Source organism: Poeciliopsis prolifica, unplaced genomic scaffold (genome assembly GCF_027474105.1).
Source record: "Poeciliopsis prolifica strain line A6 unplaced genomic scaffold, Auburn_PproV2 SCAFFOLD073, whole genome shotgun sequence".
NCBI lineage: Eukaryota > Metazoa > Chordata > Actinopteri > Cyprinodontiformes > Poeciliidae > Poeciliopsis > Poeciliopsis prolifica.
The window spans coordinates 1,189,412-1,209,371 of record NW_026562448.1 but is presented as its reverse complement, the minus strand read 5'-3'; the positions used below and the strand labels follow the sequence as shown (position 1 = coordinate 1,209,371).

General features: G+C 40.5%; 1 protein-coding gene and 1 pseudogene across 1 annotated transcript; one reads left to right on the top strand and one right to left on the bottom strand.

Annotated features, from left to right (window-relative positions):
• Positions 1 to 1,121: 1,121 nt before the first annotated feature.
• LOC129352209 (ADP-ribosylation factor GTPase-activating protein 2-like) lies at positions 1,122 to 14,011 on the top strand. The gene is given in 17 exon segments (XM_055021078.1): positions 1,122 to 1,220; positions 5,708 to 5,826; positions 5,914 to 5,986; positions 6,063 to 6,194; positions 6,907 to 6,987; positions 7,679 to 7,778; positions 8,933 to 8,989; positions 10,322 to 10,374; positions 10,486 to 10,577; positions 10,579 to 10,620; positions 10,696 to 10,827; positions 10,907 to 11,035; positions 11,695 to 11,841; positions 11,918 to 12,044; positions 12,117 to 12,204; positions 12,639 to 12,763; positions 12,843 to 14,011. Coding segments are annotated over 17 exon segments (1,590 nt in total). The 5' UTR covers positions 1,122 to 1,148; the 3' UTR covers positions 12,864 to 14,011.
• A 9-nt stretch (positions 14,012 to 14,020) lies between these two features.
• LOC129352210 (peroxisomal membrane protein PEX16-like) lies at positions 14,021 to 19,793 on the bottom strand (annotated as a pseudogene).
• Positions 19,794 to 19,960: the final 167 nt, after the last annotated feature.

The following is a 19,960-nucleotide window of genomic DNA, read 5'->3' as shown; positions in this document are numbered from 1 at the left end:
CTACTTCATGCTGTCAGACTGGCTCTGTTTCGTTTATTTATTGGCTCTATGGGTCCGACAGGCCAGAGTGTGATCAGTGAAATAAACATAAAGAAGCAGCTTTCACTGCGGAAACCCCGAGTTCCTTTAAATCAAGGCTAAAATCCACCTGTTCAGCTTGCTTTTGAACTATAGTGAACGGAAAATCGACCGACTTATTTGATCTTGATGATGTCACTTGACAAAATGTAATGATTTCTGGTTTTGTCAATTTGTGACTTATTGTTTAGAACATTTCTGTATTTTTATGATTTAAAATACTTTGATTGGCCTTGTTGCTGAAATGTTCTATACAAGTGAACTTGATCAATAACTGATTGTTTGAAACTTGTTTTATGTTTGTATTTTCAGTATTTTTGTCCACTAATAAAATTTCTTTTAAAATGTATGACAAATAGGTTAAACTAGAAGTAACTTTTAGTCCAGTACTTTTTGCAAAGTACTGGATTTAAAATGTATTAAATTTGCTTCTGTAATCTCTTTGCTTCTTTTTGTTTCTGTCCTGCCAATTTGAACATGGAACAAGAGATCCTGAAAATATTTAATGGGCTTTCCCTTTTATTTATCTGTTTATTTATTTTCAAACACATGATACAAATCTATCTAAAACTTGCTGCATTCTTTTAACTTTACATGGCTGACCAGTAGTTGTGACCATCTTTATGTCACATTACAGATATAATGCTGAAAAGTCCTGTGGGACATGGTGTCCATATTCATTTCAGTATTGTGTGAGAAATTATATTTGCAAGAGTTATGAAGGATAACACAATAATTAACTTAGTGAAGCAAAAAAGAAAGAACATTTAAATATTAACCGTGTATATTTCCATGGGTTATTTGGTCAGTCATCAATAATCGCGTGCAATAATCCCATTATCATTTTAATGCTGATTGGTTGGATAGAATGACAATATTTATTATTTGGAAACCGTAAATAAATGTAAACAATTTTCTGCCTGAAACGAGTATTTTAAACTGCTGTGGCACAGATTTGCTTTATATATTCATATATATTAATTATTACAGAAGGACTTTCGCTTTTCCATGGTCCGCGCGACTTTCTGTAGTGACGTCAGCTCGTGAAACTTGTCACCCACAGTGGCAAGATGGCTACGGAACCAAATAAGACCGAAATCTTGACGATTTTCAAAAGATTGAGATCAGTTCCCACAAACAAGGTAACGGCATTCGATGTCGTTGATCTGTGTTGTTATTTGAGTTTTCCTTTAACCGGCGTACGGTGGTTTAATTTATATATTTGGTTAGTAGCAGTCAGCATCTGCTGCTAAGTGGAGCTAACGGCAACTAAGAGCTACCGGGAGCTAATGCTTTTCCATTGAAAACTACGGAGAACCGGGGCTAAAGGCTAACAGGAGCTAACAGCTGCTAGCCAAACCCAAAGGCCACGTAAACGGTTCGTGTTTCTCTGGAAGAAAACCTGTTAGCTTCGCTGCTTTGAAGCCTTGTCACCGGAAAAAAACTTACCGGCTTTAATGGAGTATTGTTTTTATCAGTCACAGAAAACAAATATGAATGCCAATATCGAGTTAATTCGCCGCATTGATTGCTTTGCTAATAGTTAAGTCAAAGTGTCTGATATGTTCCAGCCCTTAAACCTCAGTTTAAAGTTATGTCACATAGTTTTCATCAAAGCCATTTCATCTGTATTTGTGGTGTTTCTTCATCCCAGTTCAAACCACATTATCACTGAAACATGACCAGATGGAACAGAAATAAGATGACGTGTAAGTGAACTGTGATTGATTCTACAAAATGTAATAAATAGTTTGGTCTACTCATAATAAATAGTTTGGTCTATTCATAATAAATAGTTTAGTCTACTCATAATAAATAGTTTGGTCTACTCATAATAAATAGTTTGGTCTATTCATAATAAATATTTTGGTATACTCATAATAAATAGTTTGGTCTACTCATAATAAATAGTTTGGTCTACTCATAATAAATAGTTTAGTCTACTCATAATAAATAGTTTGGTCTACTCATAATAAATAGTTTGGTCTATTCATAATAAATATTTTGGTCTACTCATAATAAATAGTTTGGTCTACTCATAATAAATAGTTTGGTCTACTCATAATAAATAGTTTGGTCTACTCATAATAAATAGTTTGGTCTACTCATAATAAATAGTTTGGTCTACTCATAATAAATAGTTTGGTCTATTCATAATAAATATTTTGGTCTACTCATAATAAATAGTTTGGTCTACTCATAATAAATAGTTTGGTCTACTCATAATAAATAGTTTGGTCTATTCATAATAAATATTTTGGTCTACTCATAATAAATAGTTTGGTCTACTCATAATAAATAGTTTGGTCTATTCATAATAAATATTTTGGTCTACTCATAATAAATAGTTTGGTCTACTCATAATAAATAGTTTGGTCTATTCATAATAAATAGTTTAGTCTACTCATAATAAATAGTTTGGTCTATTCATAATAAATAGTTTAGTCTACTCATAATAAATAGTTTGGTCTACTCATAATAAATAGTTTAGTCTACTCATAATAAATAGTTTAGTCTACTCATAATAAATAGTTTGGTCTACTCATAATAAATAGTTTGGTCTATTCATAATAAATAGTTTAGTCTACTCATAATAAATAGTTTGGTCTACTCATAATAAATAGTTTGGTCTATTCATAATAAATAGTTTGGTCTACTCATAATAAATAGTTTGGTCTATTCATAATAAATATTTGGTCTACTCATAATAAATAGTTTGGTCTACTCATAATAAATAGTTTGGTCTACTCATAATAGTTTAGTCTACTCATAATAAATAGTTTGGTCTACTCATAATAAATAGTTTGGTCTATTCATAATAAATATTTTGTCTACTCATAATAAATAGTTGGTCTACTCATAATAAATAGTTTGGTCTACTCATAATAAATAGTTTGGTCTACTCATAATAAATAGTTTGGTCTATTCATAATAAATATTTTGGTCTACTCATAATAAATAGTTTGGTCTACTCATAATAAATAGTTTGGTCTATTCATAATAAATAGTTTAGTCTACTCATAATAAATAGTTTGGTCTACTCATAATAAATAGTTTGGTCTACTCATAATAAATAGTTTGGTCTACTCATAATAAATAGTTTAGTCTACTCATAATAAATAGTTTGGTCTACTCATATAAATAGTTTGGTCTATTCATAATAAATAGTTTGGTCTATTCATAATAAATAGTTTGGTCTATTCATAATAAATAGTTTGGTCTATTCATAATAAATAGTTTGGTCTATTCATAATAAATAGTTTGGTCTACTCAAGGCCACATTCACCATTTCAGATACATTCATGCTGAAGCTGAGTTTTTATCTTACTTTAAAAAATCTTTCCTGAACAGCTCGTTTCTGGCTGATTGCAAATAGTTTCAGAAGTTTTAGATTATAGTTATAGTTGCTATTTGTTTACCTTCTACTTTCAGGTATAATAACTATCATCTGTGGTATTTGGTTTTAGACATGTGTTTAGATTTAAGTCTTTTGCTGCCTGGTAAATATTCATAGATTAAAACCCTGACAGCGACTTGGAACCATGACAAATATTTAAAACTCATAATTATAAGTTAATTTGATGCTTGTGCCTCAGAGTTCTGTCAGCTTAGCAACTATTTTAGCTATTTTATTTTAGGTAGCGTTGTTTAACTTTGTTTATTAAAATAAGATATAACTTAGGAACATGTGTAATGATACATACATGGATATGATCTTCAACATGTCGCTCATCAAGCTCTTTCCATCATTCACTGTGTTGGTAGTTTTGTAACATGTTTCTAAATGACCTGGCGTCAGACTGTAAATGCAGATACATCCTCAGTCTGTGAGGAACAAAAACTGACCTAATAAGTGACTCAACATCTTCAACCATGTTTGAAACTACTTGTTCTTGAAGTTGATGCTTCTGGTTTGTTTGCTACTTTCAAAGATCTTCTATTGTCTACTTGGAAGTTTATTTCTGTTCACTGAATCCGGTTTGACTTGTTCTCATAGGAATCTTAAATCATTTAGGGATGAGTGAGTCACATTGATGAAGGCATTTCCACAAATACTGATGCTGAATTTCACATCACTCACATGTTTGACCTTGAGGTGGATCCAGCTCTGAGGAACACGCTGGTTTCATTTAGCATCTGTTCCCCAACACAGGCTGAGAACCTGAACTTTGTGTTTTATTGCTTAACGAATTCCTGAATCGTTACCTACAAAGTTCAGTCGACATATTTTACTGAGCCAACATCTGTTACTGTCACCACATGCATGTTCAGGAGGGTCAGTGAATCATGAAACAAACTGTTTTCATTAAAAAATTTCCTGAATAGATAGATAGATAGATAGATAGATAGATAGATAGATAGATAGATAGATAGATAGATATAGATAGATAGATATAGATAGATAGATAGATAGATAGATAGATAGATAGATAGATAGATAGATAGATAGATAGACAGATAGACAGACAGACAGACAGACAGACAGACAGACAGACAGACAGACAGACAGATAGACAGACAAGTGCATAATGGACACAGCAAAATGTAAAGCATTATAGAAATTGGTTATATATTTCTGTTTTTCTGGAGATTACCTTTGTTCTGAACCAGAGCTATTTAAATAAACTGTATGGCAAAGTTGCATTAATATAATTTTAAAAATATGTGTATTTTTATAATTTTCTGTTGCACAAATGATCAAATAATTATTGGTCCATCTGCAATCTCTCTCATTTCATCCAGAAAACCTTTGAATACGTTTCCAGGTTTGTCTGTCTTGTAGTTAGAAAATATGCCTAAAAATGATAATAATATGGTAAAAATACTCACCAACATAATAAATGTGCACACAGTGAATAATAATAAAAACACATCAAATGTGCAAGTCTGCACTCTGCTTGACTTTCTCAAACTAAAACATTGAACAAAGTAAATGGACAAAAATACAATTTTTCTTTATTGTTTTTGATTGTCATGTCATTTTATTTTGGATATTTAATATAGTCTTCGGTTCCAGTGTTCAGTTTATTGATCTTTGATCTGATCAGAAACATAATCATTTTACCAACAGCTCTTATGAGACAAAATTAATTAAAACTAGCTTGTTACAAAAATCTGTTCTTTACAGAGCAATTCAGCAGAGGGTTAAATTACCTAAAGACTTTCCATTTAAAAAGAACATTCTTTTAAAATAGCCCTGAAATCTTATTTTTATTAAATATTATTTTTTAAAACTAGCTTTATGTATGTAATTTGTTAAATCTGATGTCTGGTCAATCTTGTGATAATATTGTTGATGTCAAAGTGATCTATGAATACTTTTGTGTTTTGGACACTGGAAGATTAATAACCACTTGATGTAAACTAAAGGGGATTTTAATGAATAAACCAATCAATATATAACTTGAAAATGGTATCAAGACAACAATATTACTTCTTATCGTCCATCAGACTTTATCATGGCAGACCTCCCCATGCTTTACTGTTTAAAGTGTTGTTGTTTTCTGCTTGACTGCTGGTGAGTTTTTCCTCTGCGATGTTGGACATCAGGAAACTTTATTAATTACATTTATTGCCATTTCTCAGTGTTTTTAGCAGTACAACCAGATGATTTGTGTTTTTTGTGCAGGCTTGCTTCGACTGCGCTGCCAAAAACCCGAGCTGGGCCAGCATCTCGTACGGCGTGTTCCTGTGCATCGACTGCTCCGGCATCCACCGCTCGCTGGGCGTCCACCTCAGCTTCATCAGGTCGGCCTCAGACCGCCACCGCTCAGCAGCTTCAGCGTGTAAACGCCGATGAGCGGCTTCAGTCTGACACGGTTCATCTCTCCTCAGATCCACAGAGTTAGACTCCAACTGGAACTGGTTCCAGCTGAGATGCATGCAGGTCGGAGGGAACGCCAACGCGGTAAGATCGCCGCTCTGAGGTCAGCTGAGGTTTGGCCTCCTGGCGCCATGGTAACGCTTTCCGCTTCCTCCTGAAGACGGCCTTCTTCCGTCAGCACGGCTGTTCCACCAACGACACCAACGCCAAGTACAACAGCCGCGCCGCCCAGATGTACCGAGAGAAGATCCGGCAGCTGGCCAACGCGGCGCTGTCAAAGTACGGCACCGAGGTGAGAACCAAGATGGCCGGAGATAAATTATAGAGAATCAGATCTACTGCTAATGCAGAGAAGAAACAGCCTTCATCTCCTTCTGTCTGCTGATACAACCTGAGCTAACAGGATCTTTGACTTGTTACAAAATGCTGATAAACACATTTATCAGTGTGTGTGTGGCTGTGTGTGTGTGTGTGTGTGGCTGTGTGTGTGTGTGTGTGTGTGAGTGTGTGTGTGTGTGTGGCTGTGTGTGTGTGTGTGTGTGAGTGTGTGTGTGTGTGTGTGGCTGTGTGTGTGGGGGTGTGTGTGTGGCTGTGTGTGTGTGTGGCTGTGTGTGTGTGTGGCTGTGTGTGTGTGTGTGGCTGTGTGTGTGTGTGTGTGTGTGTGGCTGTGTGTGTGTGTGTGTGTGTGTGGCTGGTGTGTGTGCTGTGTGTGTGTGTGGCTGTGTGTGTGTGTGGCTGTGTGTGTGGCTGTGTGTGTGTGTGTGTGTGTGCGTCCGTGTGTGTGTGGCTGTGTGCGTGTGTGTGTGTGTGTGGCTGTGTGTGTGTGTGTGTGTGTGGCTGTGTGTGTGCGTGTGTGTGTGTGTGTGTGCGTCTGGCAGCTCTGCACATCCTGTCCAGAGTACACAGGGTGTGTAATCCCTGCAGTAACTTCATAAACGCATCTTTAACATTAGAATAAAAAGAAAAGTGATAATTGGAGTAATAAAGTTCTGCTGCTGTTGCAGCTGTGGATCGATTCGTCTGCAGGAGGAGCGTCTGCCGCCGCCGAGAAGAAGGACGACGATTTCTTCGCTGAACATTCACAGGTTCCACTTGTTCCCAACTTTATTTAAGAAGCTACTTCCACATTTAGTCATAATAATAGAAATAATGATGATAATAATAGCACACTTTATTTAAAATATGAGGATGTGAGAATAAATGATGAATAAAAACATTTTTAATCATCTGTTTGTAAACAAAATACACTAGCACTGAAAATAAAATATTTAACTGCAATATTATTCAATTCCTTCAGGGTTAAATTTTTTTGCCAATCAAAATCAATGAACTTGTGGTGATACTTTATATTATGAAATCTAGATATAGAAAAAAAGATTAGAAGCAGACTGGACCCCAGAAATTTTTCTGTTTTGAAGAACTTAAAAAGCTCAATTTTTGCAGTGATTTGTTGAATTTACATAAATTTCCACGATGGCAGAATTACGAGAATCTATACAAACTAATTATTGTTGAGAAATGAGATGTCAGGTTGTAGTTAAAGTTGCCAGCTCTCCAATCAGCCTGACTATCTGAGAATCAGCTGTTTGGGTCAGAGTCCATCCAGCTGAGCCCAACATCGCAGCCTGCAGGTCATAACAGCCCAGCAGGGGGTGGCACTGATTGTTCTGGTTAAAGCTTCAGAGAACAACATCCGTCACCTGTCAGCCGGGTTGGAACTGAATCATCACCTGTGCATCTCTTTATTCATCAGCAGCCTTTCTTCTCTCTGTTCAGTTTTCTGATGAGTGGAGCATAGCGCCCCCTGCAGAGCAGAACGGAGCCGCTGTTTGCCCCCAGCTGACCGACCCGGCGCCGAAAGCCCAGGATGACGGCCGTAAGTGAAGCACAGCAGTCTGAGTTTTCACCTCGACGGTTCCTGCTGGTGATGCAGAACTTCATGTGTCCTGTGTGTTTAATCCCAGGATTTAACCGGATTACAGGAGATGAAGCAGGAATATCAGAAAGACAAGGAGCACTAAGCTTTTTACAAACACTCAAACCTTTAGTTTCACATTAATGGAAACACAAGCAGGAGCTTCTCCTCAGATTTCATGAATTTTTCAGCTCAGATGAGTTAAAATTCATCTTGTTTGACTCAAAACAAGAGTTTGTTTGTTTGTGTTTGTTTGTTTGTTTGTGTAATAACCCTAAAACTAACTGCAGTTGTAGTTTTTGATCATTTGGACAAATTTTTGGGGAAAAAACGTTGCAAATTCTGCAGATTTTTAATTTAAGCATTAATGACAGAAAATTAGAGAAGTGTTACAAGATGCAAAAACCCCAAATTTCTCTTAAATAGTAAAACAAACATTTTGTTTCCTAACATGTAATAACAGCAATCTGAACCTAAAACTGGAGTTTTTCAGCCAAAAAGGTTTTTAATCTTTAATGCAAAATGTTTGCATTTTGTGCAGTTTTGGCTTCATTGCAGCTCTGAATATGATTTATTCAGCAAATGGTCTTCTTGAGTCTCCAGTTAAGAATTAATTGATTACTAAATCAGTTCATGATTATTTCAGTAGACCTGAACTGTTTCTGCCCTACAGCGTCATTTTCCTCCAATAGGTTTACATATTGGATGTGAACATATTGGATGTGAACATATTTGATGTGAACATATTTGATGTGAACATATTGGATGTGAACATATTGGATGTGAACATATTTGATGTGAACATATTTGATGTGAACATATTTGATGTGAACATTCTGCATGCCAACAAACATGTTCACCTCTTTGTTAGATGACAATAAATATACAAAAATATTGGAATCAAGTCAAAGCAAACAGATGTTGATCCATCTGTGAACAATTTTTCTTCTTCATATATGCAGTTAGACATGGAGTCGTTACTTTGACTGGACCTCTTTATGTCGCTGTAGACAGTTGGATTCCTGTGTCTTCTCCTGTTATGTTTATGACTGAATATTATCGATGCAGTGAGTGTTTCTGCTCGTCTCAGTCGTGTTTAATCCGTCCTGTGACAGAACCAGAGGACGGGCCGAGCATCGACGGTCTCAGCACGTCGCCCAAAGCCGCCATTGGTGAGTAAATCATCTGATTTAAAGCTTCTGAAGTTCAGAGCTTCTCCCAGTTTCTGAGCCAGAAAGTTTCAGATAAAAACTCTGGGATGTTAAAATACGATTTTATGTTTGAGAAAAACTCTGTGACCAGAAGATCCTACGGAAAACCAGATACTTTCCTAAGTCGACACACGACTGGTTCATCTTTTGAGTTTAGGATGAAATAATTCATAAATCAGAGTAAAAATAATATTTCTTAGGAAATGTTCAGGCCTGGATATGTGAGAAGGAAAAACCTCAGGGAACTGTCAGACAGCCTCATTGTTTTTATTAAACCTTTTTCTAAACAAGATGAAACTGAAAGAGATCAAATATCAGTTTTACTAAAAGGTTCTGGCAGTCACTCACTTAAAACTGTTTCACAGCCTCCATTTTACATTAATAGATGCAAACAAGCAAGTAATTCTTTTTTTTCTTTTAAATAAGCATTTTATAAACTGCATTCCTTCGGTGAACGTTTGATCATTTGTTGCATCTCTATCTAAAAATCCTGACTATGAAAAGGTTGTTTTTTTTATCTTAGGTGAAAATGTTGATATATTTTGTAGTTTTGGCTTTGCTCTGTGTTGTTCTTTTAGAATCTGTGTACTCCAGGTAATGAGTGGATAAAACTCTAAGTTAGTTGATGATTATTTAAATAATCGATTCATCAGTTCAGCTCTAAAACATTTAGCGAAATGTTTCAGAATCAAGAGCCAGGTTGGAGCTTTTATCTGAGCTCAGATGTTCCTGTTTGCTGAGTCTCCTCTGTCTGTGCTGTAACTACGGATGTTGGACCATCTTGGACGGTAGAGGACTCCATGCGTTTGTCCCTGCAGAGCGGCCGGCTGCAGGTGAAGGTTTGCTGCATGGCGTTCCACAGCCTCCATGCTGCCGTGTGGCCCGATGTTTGTTTCTTCCCGACCAGAACATCTTAATCCGGCTGCTTTGTGTGTTAGACGCGGCTTTGTGCCTCTGGCCTTTGTGTGGGTAATAATCGGTTTTATGCTTGAAGCTTTTCAAAAGGAGCATTTTGACATGAACCTGTGACTGACAGACGCTTTATTGACACAAACAATCCCTGCTCTGACAGCTGATTGGTTCAGTTTAAATTCCTCCTCCTCGTCTTGCTGGTTCCCATGAAGCTGCAGGAGACAGAGGAGAAGCGCGGCGGTGCAGCGCGGAGACGACCTGAGCTGACCTTTTACTGCCGCTGTCACACAATTAACCGAATTAAAGACGCATCTACAGCTAAATGTTTGTTTCTGTGATGAAAACATGCTGAGAGCTGAGAAACGATGTGCTGTGTTGCAGATGTGAAGCCGTCCATCATTGGGAAGAAGAAACCCATGGCTGCTAAAAAAGGGGTGAGAATCCAACACTAGATTCTGATTTTAGATTGATGTATTTTCTATAAATGATGCATATCAACCAACATGAACGAATCGCAAGAGGCTAACTTTCATCTGCTGCTGCAGCTCGGGGCAAAGAAAGGTCTGGGTGCGCAGAAGGTGAGCAGCAAAAGCTTCTCTGAGGTGGAGAAGCAGGCGCAGGTGGCCGAGAAGCTGAGGGGAGCAGGTGGCCGAGGCCAAGAAGCAAGCAGAGGAGTCCATGTGAGGAAGCCGCTCCCGCTTCCTGTCGGCGGTAAGTGCGCAGACGTGTGACGGCGCTGCGTGTCTCCGCTGCAGAGTGGCGTCCATGCGGCTGGCCTACCAGGAGCTGCAGATCGACAGGAAGATGGAGGAGAAGAAGCTGCAGAACCTGGAGGGGAAGAAGAGGGAGCAGGCGGAGCGGCTGGGGATGGGCTTCGGCGGCCGCAGGTAACCGGTCCGGTCCGGGTTCTGCTCAGCTCCGTGCCGGTGTTCTGGACTTAAACGTGACTCTGGTTTCCTGTCGCAGCGTCGTGTCTCACTCCGTGATGTCAGAGATGCAGGTGATCGAGCAGGAGACGCCGGCGGGAGCCAAGACATCGTCCCGCTCCAAACTGGACCTGTTTGACGAGCCGGGATTCACCTCCGGACCGCCAAAGTATGACACACACACATATACACACACACACATATACACACACACAAATACACACACACACATATACACACACACACATATACACACACAAATACACACACACACATATACACACACACACATATACACACACATATACACACACACATATATACACACACACATATATACACACACACATATACACACACACACATATACACACACACACATATACACACACACAAATACACACACACACATACACACATATACACACACACACAAATACACATACACACACATACACACACACACATACACACATATACACACACACACATATACACACACACACATACACACATATACACACACACACATATACACACACACACAAATACACATACACACAAATACACACACACACATACACACATATACACACACACATATATACACACACACACAAATACACATACACACACATACACACACACACACATATACACACACACACACACACACATATACACCCGCAGCTCATGTCGATCTGGAATAGATTTGGGGAATCAATCCCCAAATCAATCCCCAAATCAATATCAGATATTGATATTGGATTGGTGTATTCCTAATCAGAACCGGCTGAGCAGCGTGTTCTGACCCGTTCTGCTGTCCAGGTATAAGGACAACCCGTTCACGGTGGGAGACGGCTTCGGCTCGCGGTGGGACGCCGACGGCGGCTCGTTCACCGCCGCCTGGGCTCTGGAGAAGGACGAACCCAAGGAGGAAGTCACCATCTCCAGCATCCAGCCGATCGGAGAGAGGTATCCGCTCAGCCTCACGCGGCCTGACTCTCCGGATCGGCTCCGGTTCTGATGCCGCTTCTCCTTCTGGGTTCAGGCTCCCCAGCCGGAGGAAAGCCGAGGCGTCGTCCGCCGGGTCGGAGTCCAGCGAGGCCAGGCAGAAGTTCGCCAACGCCAAGGCCATCTCCTCCGACATGTTCTTCGGTCGGGAGAGCAACGCCGAGGTGAGCGGCCGTTTGGGCCGGACCCGCTTTGACCAAGCAGAACCCGTCAGCTGACTGTGTTCTTCCTGTCAGTACGAGGCAAAGACGAAGCTGGAGAGTCTGTCGGGCAGCAGCTCCATCAGCTCCGCCGATCTGTTCGGAGACGGCAGCGACAGCAGAGGTGAGACCCGGGGATCATCCCCACGCTGTTCAGGAGTAGGCGGCCAGACCGGCGCCGCCGCGTTCTGGACCGGGCGGCCCGACCGGCGCCGCCTCGTTCTGGACCGGGCGGCCCGACCGGCGCCGCCGCGTTCTGGAGCGGGCGGCCCGACCGGCGCCGCCTCGTTCTGGACCGGGCGGCCCGACCGGCGCCGCTGCGTTAATGCTAGCTTCCTGTGTTTTGATAGGACCTGTTGATGTGATTCATTTTTGGTTGGTTGTCTGCAGAAAGAACAGTTCTTCTGATTCTGGAACTGAATGCCTTTAGCTCGATGCATTTGAACCTCTATCAGTTCCAGTTGTAGTCGCAGAAATCGTCGCCGCTCCAATCAGTCCGGTCGGGTGGCTAACGGACTACTTTCAGCGGCGGACTCAGCGCTGTGCTTCCTCCCGCAGGCCGGGTTTCGGGTTTAGACAGCGTTCTTCCCTCCGGCCCGGACATGGCCCAGTTCAAGCAGGGGGTGAAAACGGTGGCGGGGAAGATGGCCGTCCTCGCCAACGGGGTGATGAACACCATCCAGGTGAGTCATGCGGTGTTTCGCTAGCGTCTCCGCCGCCGTTCTTCTTCTTCACCTCACTGAGACTGGCGTTGTCTCCCAGGACCGCTACGGGTCGTACTGAGCGGCGCCGGCAGAACCGACTGGCATCGCTCCAAACGGAGCGAGGAGACGGGCGAGACGCGGGAAGGCTTGCATGGGAAAGACGGCGTCCCCTGTCCTGTCCTCCACTAGAGACAGTATTTCTTCCCTCATTAGCAGAATCGTGACTTTTATTTTCATAAACCATCAGAAAGTATCGAATCTTTTCTAAAACAGCCGTTGTTTCTGTCCACAGCCTGCTGGTCGTAGATTTTCAACTTGAGGACTTAAATCTTTATTTTCTTTATCCAGAAATTAATGTGATTTTGATTCATAACATTTAAAGTTTTTGTTTTATTGTGATATTAAAAACAAGGCGTCATGTTTTCTTCATAAATCCATCATGTTTAAAAGCTGCTGACTTTCAGTTGAGTTTGGTTTTTTTTCCCTGAGAAGCACTGATTTCAGATCAGTCCTGAGCTGACGGCCGGGCGGTACGGAGACAAATCAGGGCCAGAAAGTTTGTTTAAAAAAAAAAACTTCATGAGAAATGTTTAACTTCCATCTGTTTCAAAATAAAATTTTTTGTTTAAAGTCTGTTTTAATTATTTTTGGTTGATATAAATTTTGTTTTAAATATTTTTCCCAGTATTTATCTTCTAGTTTCCAAATCTATTTTTTTTTTCAGTAACATTTTATATTAAATGTTTTTCACAGTTAAAAATAATCAGTTAAATATTTTTGTTCCAGTTTTTAAATTATTTTTCTTTAAGCAAGATTTATGGCCCTTATGTAGCTCCATATAGCATCTCTGCCCTCTGCTGACAGTTCAACAGCCTTGATGCAAACCGGGTTGGCCCAGCAGGGTCAGAGGTCACAGCTCATGGATGGAGGATCTGACTATGCAGCCCGACTGTCTGAGCCTCAAGTCTGCTAGAAATGACCTCGGATTCAGTTTTTACAGTTTTAAATTTAAAACCACTCAGATTGTTTCTGTTTCAGAACCCGGACCGGGTCGCTGAACCGGGTCGCTGAACCGGGCCGCCGGGTTCTGGGCAGACTCGACGTTCAGCAGTTGTTTGTCATGTTTTTTTGCCCCGATAGAATCCAATCACATGGACTGAAAGGATCAAGATATTTATTTGTAGGCGACAAAAAGAACCGTATAAATAAAGATGGAAAACCCTCAGAGTTTCTCGTTTCTCTTCACTGCCGCCGTCATTTTATTTCTGCAGGGAAATGATTCGCATTAGTTTTGAATGATTGGAGGAGGAGCAGCGGGTCTGGGGACGCGTCGCCGCTCTCCCGCCTGCAGGGCGGGGCAAATCCCTGTGGTCCCGACACCGCCGCCGTGGCGACGCAGGGTAAATCACAGGCCGCATGCCCGATCGCTCCGCTGTCCGCCAAACCGGATCAGAAACAACTTCAGTCTGAGCAAAGCCTGAAATTCAATGTTTCCATTTCCAGTGGGAATGTTCGTCCGGCTTCCAGTCGGATCCACGGACGTTTATCCCCAGTTGTAGAAGTAGATCTTCTGCCAGGTGGGGAGGTATTCCATCAGAGGGCCTGAAAACACGCAGAGACCAGTTCAGACGTCTGCAGCAAAACGACCCAAAGAGCAGAAACCAGGAAGCACCAGGATCCATCTGGTGTCACCACAGCATCCTGTCCAACATGCTCAGCCAACAAATACGAGAATAAACTTACAGGACAAAGACGAAAGTTTGTAATATGAGAATAAACTCATAATGTTACCAGATTAAAGTTGTAATATTGGTAGAAAGTAGTCATTTTATCCCCAGTGCAAAGAATAATAAAAAGAATGTTTGGCGAAAGTTTAACCACGATTCATCCTTTAGCAGCAGAACTGAAACGATCCAATGACCCGACAAGCTTCACTCATCAAAACCAGTTTGAAGAGTCAATTTAAAACTTCCTTCTGACTATTGAGTCTTTATTCTTCTAATTTTATGACTTTTGTCATTTCAACCAAACATCCTCAGTCTGACCCTCGTCCTCCCACTTTTAGTCACTTCGATGGAAAACGCTGAAGTGTCTTCGTGACCCGACTGCGGTACTTACGCGCAACGAGTCCGATTCCCGGAACGTGATCCGCCAGAAGTCTGAGCAGGAAAACAATCTTCTCCCTGCAGACAAACCAACCAGATTTTCACTTCACTGAGGAAAAATTATTTTATGATAAACTGAATTGTGGATTTTCTTTGCATCTCAGCACTTTTTTTAACTGCAGTGTTGATTTTCACTAATCTAGTCGGGTCCACAGCTCGCCTGGACGTTTGACTCACTCGGAGAACTTGTCGTAGAACGGCGAGCGCAGCAGGTAGTAGCACAACAGGAAGGCCCGCCTCCTCATCTCGGCTTTCTCCCATCGGTTCTCCAGCTTGGCGTCGCTGAGGACGGCGAAGCTGCAGAAACCACAGGAGGGTGAGTCACTCTGCCATCCTGCAGGGAGGCAAACTCACTGCTACGGAACTAAATCAGGCCCAAAATGTATGTTTAAAAAAATGTTATGAAAAGTAGTTTGGAATTTTTTTACTGTATTTTTTCCAGTCCTTTGTTCAGTTTAGTTGCAAATTGCTTTAACCCAGATTCCTGTTTATTTAATTTTTGTCTTCAAACTTTATGGCCTCAGCTGATGCAGAGCTGAGGATTTATCTCAGGATAAATCAGTTTGAGCTTTGATTTACCGATAAAAATATTTAAACAAAAAACAAAACAATTATCTCATTTAATTTTTCTGTTTTTCGCCTTATTGAAGATGAAATCCTGTTTTCTGAAAGATTTGATCAAATCCACATGAAGAAATAAGAACAAAAAGCCTAAAAATATGAATTAAGAGAAACATTAAATAAACAGCAGCATCCAGGACTATCCTCTAGACTAGCGTTAGCCAGGAGGAAGTTATTGGAGCAGTTTGTTTACCTGGAAAGCTCCAGGGCAGCAGAGACGAGCCACGGCTTCCACGACCGCTTCCCACAAACTCCGAGACACAGAACTGTCATCCGGAAAACTCAAGGAAAACAGCAGCTACTTCTGACTGAATGATAATAATAATTCAGGTGGTAAAATCTGGTGGAAGGATGACAGACATGGAGGATCCTTCTCCATAACTGATTCACATAAACTTCAGCTGGAACCAGCTGAACCGTTCAGCTCCCTCTAGTGGTGCAGTGGAGCGGTGCAGCCTCAAACGGGATCTATTTTCAGTCGGTGAAGGATACGGTGAACCAGCGGCCGCTGATGTAAACCGACTCGGCCAGCGTCTCCTGGAAGCTGAGCTGTGTCGGCGGGCGGCTCTCCTTCAGCTGCTCCTCCTCTTCCTCGCCGCCGCGCCCCACAGCCGGCTCTGCAGGGCGGAGCTACAACATGGCACATTTCACATGTCACTGAAATCTGTGCTGAAACTTTCCTTTAGTCTGAAACGGCTGATTCCTGTTGTGACACATTTAAACCTGAACCCGAATTATGAGAAAGACACACTGCTGGTTTCCATGGTGATTCCCTCCTTTTCTGGGGAGTTTGGTTAATAATTAAAATTTATTGGTTAATAATAATATGACAACCAGGAAACTTTTCCAGATTACTTTTCATCTTATTCTGTAGTTACAGAAGCAACCAGCTAAGGTTGTACTGAACTATTATGGGATGAAAAACAACTAAACAAAGTGGCAGAAAATAAAAAAATCACAGAGAAGACGCGGAAAACAGGAAACCTAAAGATCCCAACATGGGGATCATTTTTATCTTTACGGCGTTTTTATTGGATTTTATTGGTTAAAAGTTTCTCACCGCTGCCCAAAGGTCTGATCACACGGCCTGACCTTTGACCCACAAAGCAGGCATCATCCTGGTCGTTGAGGTCGTCTGTGAGGAAAACACCTGGTTCAGACAACATTTACTCTGCAGGAGTCCCTCTGGGCTGTGCTCTCAGTCCTGCTCATTTCAAAATGATTACAAAACAACAAAGGATAAAAACTCACAGAACCACAGAATCTTTGCTGGTTTTAAATAAGCAGTTATAAAAATGTAAATGAATCTGACCTTCAGAGACGTATTCGGACCCTCTGTCCAGGGGGATTATGGGAGGTGAAGTCTGCAGGCCGGATTTGTACAGCAGGAGAAGAACGAGACGAAAAGCAGCTCTGGAACAGAAGTACTGCAGCTTTAGGAGCAACATGACAACATTCTTTCTTAAGTTTTATTTATTTATTAGTATTTTATTTTTATATAGAAAATGCCCATTATCTTTATTTATTTTCATTATTTTATATTTAAAAAAATGCAAATGATCTTTTACTTATTTATTACTATTTGATTTTCTTGTATAAAAAAATAATTTTATTATTTTGTTTTACTTATTGTATTTTTTATTTTAAAAAGCCCAACTTATTTTTATTAAATTAATTTCAATTTGTTTATTATTTTACAAAGTTTTATGCAAAAATGGCAATTTTATTTTTCTTATTTTTAGTACCATTTTATTATTTATTAGATTTGTTTTTATAGGGAAAAGCTTGTTTCCTGCAGAGGCCTCATGAATGAACGATTCTGTTTTCTTCTGCGTTTCGTCTCAGTAATGGATCAACGGTGAATCTTTTTTCTACTTTCTGCTGTTATATGAAGTCATGTGAGGTTTTTCCATGAATGTTATTTTCTAATTTCTGAAGTTTTATGTCTTTTTCTCTAGGATCAAAATGAACCACAAACATACGATAAAAACAGAAACTTTTGGTAGGAAAGAAAAAAAACATCCAAACTATTTGGACTTTTTCTCAGTTAATAAAATTATCTACTGAGTCTCTTTTGTTTTGGTCTGAATGATTTAAAAAGCTGTTAGACATAAAAACACAGTGAATAAACTGATTTTCAGGTTTTTGCACTAAAAGATAATAATAATAAACAGTTTAAAGTTGTATATATTTGAAATTTTAAATTGACATTAGTGACTGTTTACATAATAGATCATCATCGGCCCCTCAGGCTCCGTAATGTCATTTCATTAACAGATTCTGTTTTTATTTTCATTTAGAATTTTTACTATAGTTTTATTTTTTAATTAAAAATACCAATTTTTCGTCATCTTTATAAACTTCCTGCCTCCTGATTACAGTAAAATTTACAGGAATCTTTTCAACATTTTCATAGTTTTAATGCTGATAGGGAAATAAAGAAGTTTTACTTGAAAATCTGAATGAGTGTGATGACCAGCCAGCGGCCCGCCTCCCCCCACAGCTTCCCGGCTCCCATCTCCAGGAAAACCTCCACGTACTCCAGGACCGACAGCCAGGTGAGGAGTCTCTGCTGGGACAGAGGCTGGACAGGCAGCAGCAGAAGTTGCATCTTAATGGCCTGAATGTCAGGAAGTGATGAAACTCTGCAGGAAGATGAATTACAGCCGAGCTCACCGCCGAGAAGGCGCATCGCAGGCCTTTCCGCAGGATGCTGTCGTTGAACAGGACCAGCAGGTTGGAGGCAGAATAGACTGAAATACGACAGGAAGCAAAGATTGTAGAGAAAAACTGTCCGGACCAATCAGGGGCGAATTCATCTTACAGAAATCTGAGTCTGACGTAAACAAGGTTTATGATTGGTTCAGAATTCAAACAGAAGAAGAAAAATAACATTTGAATCATCTTCTTCAGGTTCAATTTGTTTTCCACAAATTAAAATCCAGTTTAAGGAGCAAATTTGGAAAATGCTTGTGGAAAACAAGCAGCGGCGGATACATGTGATTCCAGTCAGAAGAAATGAATGAAGTGCCCGTTTGAGGTCAGAGGTCAGAGCGGTCCCCTGAGGTGTTGGTGTGTCAGAGATGGCTGCAGCACAACTTTACTCACCAAGCTCAGAAATCTCATGAGAGTCAGCGAAGCGCCCTGAAATGAAAGCAGCAACATTTTACTTCCTGCAGACATGAAACTTTTTCCCACGGAGCCGAGAGACAGAGAAGAACCGACGATTGTCCTGAACCAACATGTCTGTTCCCTCCTCAGCCTGAATTCTTCCGGTTTTCTCTGGCCGTGATGAGACTCCGCTTTGATCCGAGACATCCCATAATACCTCAGGCTGCTAGTCCTGCTGGAAGCTGAACCTTGACCCCGGTTTTGGTTCTTCTGTGGGTTTTCTTACAGGATTGTTCTGGTTTAGAGCCGTCCAGCTTCCCACAGCATGATGCTGTCACCACCATGCTTCACATTAGTGATGGTGCCTTCAGGTGATGTTCAGCAGTTTGCTTGGAGTCTGCAAAGTTCCTCAAAACTCATTTTGCCCTTTTTTGGGAATCTTCTTCCTGCTCACCAGCAAATGCGTCCTCTAAATTTAAATAAGCATCTTAATGATGGTTTAATGCTTTTATTAGTTCAACTTTACAAAGTTGTTGCTTTATTTAAAATGTATTTTTGTTAAATCTTCTTTATGGATGTCAACTAAATATCCCCATGTCAGAGATGATGGACGGTGAAATAATCTCATTATCATTATAATAAATCTGCCACTGATAATTAATATTCAGCGGCATCAAACAAAGACCATTTACAAATGAGAAACCATTTATAATTTTCATTCCTCTGTACAGTCCTTTGCTACTGTGTGATGTTCATGGAGCTGCGGATGCTTCATGGAGCTGCGGGTGCTTCATGCAGCTGCATGTTCGGGGTGCGGATGCTTCATGGATCTGGACTCACCTGCGATCAGGTAGGACAAGGTTCGGACCGTGTTCTCCAGCTGAGCGGTGGCTGCAGGATTCTTCCGAACAAACTCCGTATATCGCTCATAAACGCGACTTAAAGCATCGATTGATTCCTTAAAGTTCGACATTTCAACTCAAACTAAAACAATAATTCCCTTTTCAGCCGACCGGTTCACATTCAACCTCAGTTTTCTGCACTTTCACATCAGATTTTACAAAAACAAACAAACTTCCGCGTCTTTTCAGTCTTCTTCTTCCCCTTCAAGACGTGGCTGTGCTGCCCTCTGGCGGATGCAGTCCGATACCGCTTCTTTTTCTGACCGCTTCGTCCTTGTGGAGTTTCCGTGTTTTCTGCGCATATGGGTTCAAAATTTCATTTTAAACAGATTCCCTCAGTAATTTTTCACTTCAAGCAGTTCTCATCGATGAAAACA